Source organism: Megascapheus bottae, chromosome 10 (genome assembly GCF_031878675.1).
Source record: "Megascapheus bottae isolate mThoBot1 chromosome 10, mThoBot2.hap1, whole genome shotgun sequence".
Classification (NCBI taxonomy): Eukaryota; Metazoa; Chordata; class Mammalia; order Rodentia; family Geomyidae; genus Megascapheus; species Megascapheus bottae.
The window spans coordinates 63,808,019-63,816,717 of NC_143518.1; the positions used below are offsets into that span (position 1 = coordinate 63,808,019).

The window sequence follows — 8,699 nt, forward strand, 5'->3', positions numbered from 1 at the left end:
TGCTGCCATGGGGAGCCGTTGAGCGAGGGGCCCTCTCCGCTCCGCCGCGCGCCTCCGGCTGCCAGCGGGGGTGGGTGGGAGGGAGGGCGGGCGGGGGAGCGGGCGGCGGAGCCGGGCGCGGGGGGCGGGGGGCGGGGGGCCCGCGGAGGAGGAAGCCCACCAAGTCCGGCGGCGGCGGCCGGGCGGCGGCGGCCGGGCGGCGGCGGCGGCGGCGGCGGCGGCGGCGGCGGCGGAGGACGCGCGGCGGCGGGGACGCGGGGACTTCGGGCCGCTCCGTGTGAGTCCCGGCGCCGGCCCCGGCCCCTGACCCCGCGCCCTGCGGGCCCCGCGGGCGGGGACGCCAGCTGTGCGGCCGGCGAGGCGGGCGGGCGGGCGGCCGGGCCGGGCGCCCCCGCGAGCGGAGTTAGTTTGCGGGGTCGGAGCTGTCGGGGCGGCGCAGCTGCGGGAGGCCGGGGCGCGGAGACGGGCGCCGCCGCAGCTGCGGGGTCGGGCGGGCGCGGGCGCCGGGCCCCCTCCCCCGGCCGGTGCAGCTGCGGCGCGGGGCGGGCGCGGGCCGGTGCAGCTGCGGCGGCGCCTCCCGGGTGCGGAGGGCGGGGGAGGGCGCGGGCCGCCGCAGCTGCGGAGGCGCCCGGGACGGCCGCGGCGCGGGGCACCGGTGCAGCTGCGGCGGCGCCCGGGGAGGGGCGCGGGCGGCGGCGGCGGGGCGCGGGGGCCGCCGCCTCCCCCCTCGGCCGCTTCTTGCGACTTTTCTTTTGTTGTTGTCGTGACCCGGGTCTGGTTTCCGCGGCCGCGCTGGAAGGTGTTTTCCTGCGGCCCCGGCGCCCGTCCTCCGCCGCCGGCCCGGGCCTCCCCGGCCCCTCTCCCCGTGCGCACCGCGCCGGGCTTCGCCGGGCTCCCGCGCCCCGACCCCCGCGGGACGCCGAGGGCAGGCGGGGCGCAGGACCCTGCCCCGCCGCCGGCCGATGGGGGGGACGTCTGGGCGGCGGGCGCGGGGCGGGGGCGGAGAGCGCAGCGCGGCCGGGGTGGCGGGGATCTCGCGCGGAGCCCGGGCCGGGCGCCGGCGCCGTGCCCTTCCCCGCCAAGTTGGAGAAAGTTAGGTCGGCGACTCTGAGGAAGCGAGGGCGGGACGGGGCCCCCGGGTTGGTTCCTCTGCCGCCGCGCCGCCGCGGTTTTCCCGGGAGACCCGAGTGGTGGCCGCCGCCCGGCGCCGCAGGCCGGGCCGCGGGGGAGGCGGGTCCCAGGCCCGGCTCCGTCCCCGCCTCGCCGGCCTGCCCCGAGCCGTCCTCGCTGCGGACACCGAGCGGACCGGGGCGGGCGCGCGGGCGGGGACCCGGGAGGACCGGGGCGGGCGGCGGCGCCCGGCCCAGCGCGCGTGTTGGTTGGTTCCGTGGCCTGGAGGACTTTCCAGGATTTGAGAAAGTGCCGTCTCCGCCGGCTCTTGTCGAGGCTGAATTTGCATGGGCGGGGGGGTGGGGGGGGGTGCGGTGGCGCAGGTGAGGGCGGAGGGGAGCCGGGCCGAGACGGCCGTGGAAGTGGGGTGGAGGCGTGGGACGGGCGGGGTAAAAATATCCCCGGGCCGCCCGCCTCGACGCCGCGCCGGAGCTCGCGGAGGGGAATCTGGGTTTCCTGAATCGCGGCGGGCTGGGGAGTGCGGTCGGCATGGAAGCCCGGCCACCAGCTCGAGGCAGAAGTGTCGCTCTTCCATAAATACTGCAGAACTCCATATGCCGAGCTCGCCCTTCCTTGTGTTAGAAAGTTTGGGGGGAAAAGGAAGACTTTGAAGTATTTTGTTTATACTAACAGAAGAGAAAAGTTCTCCTAAGAAAAAGCGGGTGGCAGGAGTGTAGAGGAGTAGCATATGGCATTAAAAGGAGCACAGCTGGAGGTAGCATTTCCATCTGAGCATGATGTCAGAGCAGCTGACAGCCTGCCATCCCTCAGCCTTTTATTCTAACACACAGACAGGGAGCCAGTGTGCGCGGTCTGTGGTGGAGAAGGTATCGCATTCCTCTCCAACATCATCTCCACTCTGCATCTGTCTCCCTTAGTCTGCTTGTTTTCCACCGATGTAACAGACCTGGAGCCAGCGAGACTCCGAGGAAAGGACTTAATCAAGTGTATGTGTCCTCAAGGTAGGCGTAGCAAGAGACCGGATCGAGTCTTTTCTCCATCTCCCTTGGCGTTTTATTCAATTTTTAAGAAGTCGCATTTCTTTTCTAACCCAGTTCACGACTGATGTGTGGACTGAGCAGTAAGAGTATCTTACTGGAGTTGGAAGGCTCGGGCTGACTTACTTAGTTTTAATTTTTACTCCTCTTACTTGAGCAAGTAAAATAATTCACAAATATTTTGAGTTTAAAGCTGTTAAGTAAGGCTTTGAAATACAGCTTTTTGAGATGACTTTGGATTAAAATGCCTTTTTGTTATTCATTGCTGTTTAGATTTCTTTTGTTGGGGGGGGGAATTTAGGAATAGTAAACTGTCTGGAATCCAGCATTCAAACTGATATGATAAGATGATTCTAGTTAAAAAGCGAAGTGGTTGTGTAATTAATTCCACTGTGAAACTTTATTCTTCAAAACAGCAGCACTGTTGAAACATACAGCTGGAGTGCTTTTGAAACCCGAGGTTTCTTAAAGGGGGAAAAAAAAAGAACTTTTGTCCCTAAGAGAATAGTTTGACTAGTTTCCTCATTTTTCTCTTTCAGATATGTATTTAAGAGATCTTTTACTTCAGCATAACAATAATTATTTGCAGGAGTTTTTGTGTTGGCGACTAATTTAGAACTTGTAGATGTGAGCTGCCTGAATTGGCCAGACAGCTGTAACCGCACTCCCCCGTTCTTAATCTCTTTATCTGGGCAGCAGCTGCCATATGGCCGCTGTCAGCTGGATCAGATGTTTATAAGCTTCCTTCTCTGTCCCTCTGTCCTCTCAGCCTCCTAATTTGATCACGGCTACCTTGCGAGCTGCCCTCCAATCTTTATTTTTAGCCCTCTCAAGGATTAGGATTGATGCTAGCTGTGGGGCACTTAAAGTGATTGTATTGTAAATCTTGGGGTGTTTTCTAGCAGTGGCATCTTGCAGGATGTGTCTGGGGTTGGGATGGAAGTTTGAGTCTGTCTCAGGCAAAGTGTAGAAGGGGAAGGGAGGTCATTTCTGAGTATGAACTTCACACGCCTCCCCAGAATGCTTTTGTGAGGCGGTCTCCAGAGGGGAAGTGGGGGTTCTCTTTATCTTTGGAAGGGCTTTGCCCACTGCAACATCTTTGTCTTTCTTTCCCTGACCAGAAAGCCAGAAGGCAGAGAAGCACAGTTGAGACCATAGAAGCTAGTGGGAAAACAGAATATAGCCAGTTAGGTTGAAACAAAGTATTTTCTGCTAGTGAGGTAAGGCAGAGCCAGGAAAAAAAGAAAAGAAAGTTTCTTTTCTAGAAAGAGGTTTTGTTTTTGTTTTTTTTTTCTAAATGTTGAACCTGTACAAGTTTTGTAGTTTATGCAAGGAAGGGCTTACATTTATTTTTAAAGTTTGAGTAAACTGTAATAGGCTTGTTTAGATGAGGGTTTTCAGAGGTGAGTGAAGGTCCCTCTCGTTGCTAACACTGGAACTACAGAGCATACAAAGAAAGAGAACCTTTTTTTTTTTACCTTCTCAATTCATTTAAAAAAAAAACACCTTTGGATTTGTACAGAGTAAGGCTGATCTTTTCCATCTGCTGGTGCAGTTCCTTCTGATCTCATGCATGTGTGCATACCTGCAGATTTCAGGCACTAACATCTGTTTTTATACACAGGGCTTTTGTTGTTGTAACACTCTGACTTTAAAAGTAAGTTGTTTGCTGATTTCTGGTCTAATTATGCAATTTCATTTTTTTTTCTTGATTCAGCCAAATGTGTATAGATTTAAACTGCACTTTCAAAGTAAAGGCAGGTATCAAAAGTAATAAAGCAAGGGATTTTTTTTTTTTGTAATCTTTCAGAGTATATCTGGGACTTTCTTTTGTTCTAGAAGTTGCTCTTATTGAAGTTAATCCTATCTGCAGGTTTTATTAGCTATAGTTTGATGAGCAGAAATGGCTAAATTTCTCCCAGAAGAGCTGAATGCTTGTTTCTATAAGAGGCTGTGGTGACATGAAAGCTTGAAAAACTTGACCAGGAGTTTGAGGAAGGTGGAGAGGCTGCTTGGTGGGGACTAAGATGTGGACATTTTCCTCTCGAGCTTAGGTCTTGTGTGTGTGATTTGGTAGTCCTCGGGGCGTGACCCACAGCCGCCAAAGCCGACTGGTGGTGATTACTTTCTGTGGGGTCGGAGGGAGGGCTGTGGTGTGCTCCCGAGCAGGCTCTAACGAGAAGCTCTTCTCTCCCCAGGTTATGAAGACAGCATGGAGTTTCCAGACCACAGTCGACATTTGCTGCAGTGTCTGAGCGAGCAGAGACACCAGGGCTTTCTTTGTGACTGCACCGTGCTGGTGGGGGATGCCCAGTTCCGCGCCCACCGCGCGGTGCTGGCGTCCTGCAGCATGTATTTCCACCTCTTCTACAAGGACCAGCTGGACAAAAGGGACATTGTTCATCTGAACAGCGACATTGTCACAGCCCCCGCCTTCGCCCTCCTGCTTGAATTCATGTACGAAGGGAAACTCCAGTTCAAAGACCTGCCCATCGAAGACGTGCTGGCAGCTGCCAGCTATCTGCACATGTATGACATTGTCAAAGTCTGCAAAAAGAAGCTGAAAGAGAAAGCCACCACCGAGGCGGACAGCACCAAGAAGGAAGAAGATGCCTCGAGTTGCTCCGACAAAGTGGAGAGCCTGTCGGATGGCAGCAGCCACATGGCGGGCGACCTGCCCAGCGACGAGGATGAAGGCGAGGAGGAGAAGCTGAACCTTCTGCCCAGCAAGCGGGACTTGTCCACAGAGCCCGGGAACATGTGGATGCGCTTGCCCTCGGACTCGGCTGGCCTGGCCCAGGGCGCGGAGGCCGAGCTGCACGCCACGGCAGCTGGAAAAACAGTGGCCAGCCCCTGCAGCTCCTCAGAGTCTCTGTCCCAGAGGTCTGTCACCTCCGTGAGGGATTCGGCAGATGTTGACTGTGTGCTGGACCTGTCTGTCAAGTCCAGCCTCTCGGGAGTTGACAATCTGAACAGCTCTTATTTCTCTTCACAGGACGTGCTGAGAAGCAGCCTGGTGCAGGTGAAGGTGGAGAAAGAGGCGTCCTGTGATGAGGGTGATGTTGGCACTAATGACTATGACATGGAACATGGCACTGTGAAAGACAGTGCGGGCGCCAACCACAGGGTACCGTACGAGCCGGCGCACCTGGCCCCGCTGCGGGAGGACTCGGTGCTGCGGGAGCTGGACCGTGAGGACAAGGCCAGCGACGATGAGATGATGACCCCTGAGAGCGAGCGCGCCCCCGGGGAGGGCGCCATGGAGGGCAGCCTGCTGCCCTACGTCTCCAACATCCTGAGCCCTGCGGGCCAGATCTTCATGTGCCCGCTCTGCAACAAGGTCTTCCCCAGCCCGCACATCCTGCAGATCCATCTGAGCACGCACTTCCGTGAGCAGGACGGGCTCCGCAGCAAGCCCGCCGCTGCCGACGTGAACGTGCCCACGTGCTCGCTGTGCGGGAAGACCTTCTCCTGCATGTACACGCTCAAGCGCCACGAGAGGACGCACTCGGGGGAGAAGCCCTACACCTGCACCCAGTGCGGCAAGAGCTTCCAGTACTCGCACAACCTGAGCCGCCACGCCGTGGTGCACACGCGCGAGAAGCCACACGCCTGCAAGTGGTGCGAGCGCAGGTTCACGCAGTCGGGGGACCTGTACAGACACATCCGCAAGTTCCACTGCGAGCTGGTGAACTCCTTGTCCGTCAAGAGCGAAGCGCTGAGCCTGCCCACGGTCAGAGACTGGACCTTAGAGGATAGCTCTCAAGAACTCTGGAAATAATTTTATATATATATATAAATTATATATATATATACATAGATATACATAGATTCTATATAGTCGTGGTACGGTCTAAAAGCAGTCTTGTTTCCTGGAACTAAGAAGTTGGGATCTTAACTTGTTTTTGCACTTTAGAATAATAGCATGAGACTCTCACTAATTTAGCATTCTGATAAAAGAAACTTTAGAACAAGTCAGAGAATAGAGGGGTTTCTTTTCCTTTGAAGGGTAGGCAAGGAAGCCACCAAGAACCTTCTCACAGATGCCCTATCACAGACACTCTCATGGGCTTGACTTTGTCCACACCGTATTGTCTTTTTTTTTTTTTTTTTGGTATTTATGTCCCACATAATTTTTTTTTGGTTGTTTTTGTTTTGTTTTGGGTTTTTTTGTTTTGTTTTAAAGTAGAAATCCCCTCCAGTTTTATTAGCCTCTTCCTATGTCTCAAATTGCATGCATCTTTTCTGGCTGTTGGAAACCTGAATGCTTTTAGACCCAAATGGAAAATTTCTGAAATGCTGGATTATCTATTTTTAAACAAGCAGTTGACTTAAAACTTTCTGTGGCAACTTCTGGTTTTCTGACGGTTCCCAGCACAGGGAAATCTGCAAGTACACTGGGGTCGCTGGGATGCTGTCTTCGTGAAGGTTTGCTTGGGATGAAAAGGATATTGCAGCTTCAGCAGTGTTGAAGTGTGTGTTTAAAAATGTGAATTACTGTTCTTGTATACTGTAACTGATTACACGGGCTGGGGGGGGTCAAAGAACTTGACAGGTTGTGTTGATGCTCTTAGTTGAGTCTTGAAAAGTAAATATTAACGCTACAGAAATGCATGAGTTTCGATATATTTTTTGTCTTTGTTTGCATTGTATAACTTTAATGAGTGAGTTTAAAATTATTTAATTTTCTTAGAAAAATAGCACCGTTTGGAAAAAAAACTGGTGTTATGAAGAACGCAAATGCACTGTTTTTATTTTTATTTTATATAATTTAAAATTGACTTCCCACTGTCTTTAAGTTGAAACTGTTAAGCTGAATAAAAATTTAAGCTGCAAATTTGATAACTTTGCTACTTAACAAGGAACATATAAATGTTTACAAACGGCTTAAAGATTTGCATGAGCAGTGTGCGTTTATAACAAACTCCTAATTGCACAGGATCCATGCCAGCTCAAAGTTTAGATGTACACATTTACCCGGTTGAGCGTTCTTAGAATAACTACTGCACAAATTGACAATAGGTCATTCTCTCTCTCTCTTTGTGCTCCTTTTCTTTTTCTCCTCTTCTTCCTTACCCTCCTTTCCCTCCTCCTCCCCCACCCCACCCCAAACTCATGAAAAGATTCTATGGACTGAAAAAGCCCCAGGCTGAAAGGACTGGACTGCCTTGATTGACGGGGAAGGGGGTTAGAGTTTGAGCTGCAGCCCACGTGTGGCTTGAGTGACCTGCACGCTGGGCGAGAGTGTTTTGCACAGTGTTTGTTTTCCTGTCTTGCACTTACAAATATGGTCTATGGAGTAGCATGGAAAACATTTGCTGTTTTTCCCTTTTTTTTTTTAATTGCTTTTGTTTAAAATTTGATCGCCTTAACTACTGTAAACATAGCCTATTTTTGTGCTTAAGATACTGAATGGAAAACTCCATTGTGTGTTGCTGGACTGTTTTGGAAATATTTGGTCAAATGCGTGTTAATTTGGCTGTGATGGCATTTAAAGCAAACAACAACAAAGCTGTGAAAATGGCCTTGGCGCATTATCTTTAGTTACTTGAAGAGTTTCTAGGTTTTTTTTTTAATGCAGTTTATGTTAAAGTAATTTTTATTAATTTAGAGAAGACAATCAATGTCTGTGAGAAAGCGGACTTTCCTTGGGATTTTCTTTCGCGGTCCTTGTGAGTGATTGCTTTTCCTGTACTTAGGTTCGCATTCTTCCTCTGTTCAAAAACTTAGACTGACATCTAGCCTTGACAATCATAGTATGTTTTATTTTCCTGAGGGGGAATAACTTATAATGCTGTTTAGTTTTGTACTATTGGTGTGTTGGTGAATTTTTAAACTGTGTGCTAACTGCAATAAATTATATGAACGGACGATCTCCTGTGTGCTGTTTGTTGCCTCGTGCAGCTTCTGAGGAGACATGGGGACACTCCAGGTTCCCGTCCATTCTATGTGGACTTGATGAAATGCATACAATCAGCCGTTGAAGGAGATACTAACGTGCACATTTAAAAAAAAAAAAATGGCCCATTCTGTGGAGGACAGGTCAAGCATGCTAAAGTGATTTCCTAGAAACTTGTGGGTCCATGTGCTCATGCTGGCAGCCTGGGTGCTCAGGCCACTGTGATTGCACTGACCTGTACACTGCCAGCCGGCTTCCGTGTGTAATTTATCCCAGGTTGATTGGGCAAACCTGTTGTCCTGTGTTCCAGTTAAGGTGGAAAATTGAAAGAGACCTGAGTCTTGGCTAACGAGTGGTGTTCTAGGCAATCAGATTAGCGGGCTTTCCATTGCGCGGAGGGAGCAAGGTGGCTGCACCCTTTCTGTTGCTGGGAGAACAGGAAGGTTGAAGGTTCCCTGTTTTAAATCTTCTAGGCAAATTTTAAAATGTATTTGGATAGTGTACCATTTAAAGAATCCTGCTCTCCTTCACTTCCATCCCACTTCGGTGCCTGTGGGGTTTGTGTCACGGTGGAATGTTGAGGTGTCCTTGCACGTATTCCTGGTGGGAATGCCGGGCCGGGCACTGGCCCC

At 52.1% G+C, this 8,699-nt stretch overlaps 1 protein-coding gene across 5 annotated transcripts; it reads left to right on the plus strand.

Annotated features, from left to right (window-relative positions):
• Nucleotides 1-213: 213 nt before the first annotated feature.
• Nucleotides 214-8,038, plus strand: Zbtb18 (zinc finger and BTB domain containing 18). Of its 5 annotated transcripts, XM_090341513.1 has the most exons (3): nt 247-277; nt 2,049-2,132; nt 4,367-8,038. In XM_090341513.1, exons 2-3 carry the CDS (start codon nt 2,120-2,122, stop codon nt 5,947-5,949), a joined length of 1,596 nt encoding a protein of 531 aa, XP_090197639.1. In that variant the 5' UTR covers nt 247-277; nt 2,049-2,119; the 3' UTR covers nt 5,950-8,038. The 5 variants fall into 5 exon arrangements, with proteins under 5 accessions (XP_090197640.1, XP_090197639.1, XP_090197641.1 ...); XM_090341514.1 differs by lacking the exon at nt 2,049-2,132 and having other exon boundaries at nt 214-277; XM_090341515.1 differs by lacking the exon at nt 247-277 and having other exon boundaries at nt 1,585-2,117.
• The last annotated feature ends 661 nt before the right edge of the window (nt 8,039-8,699 follow it).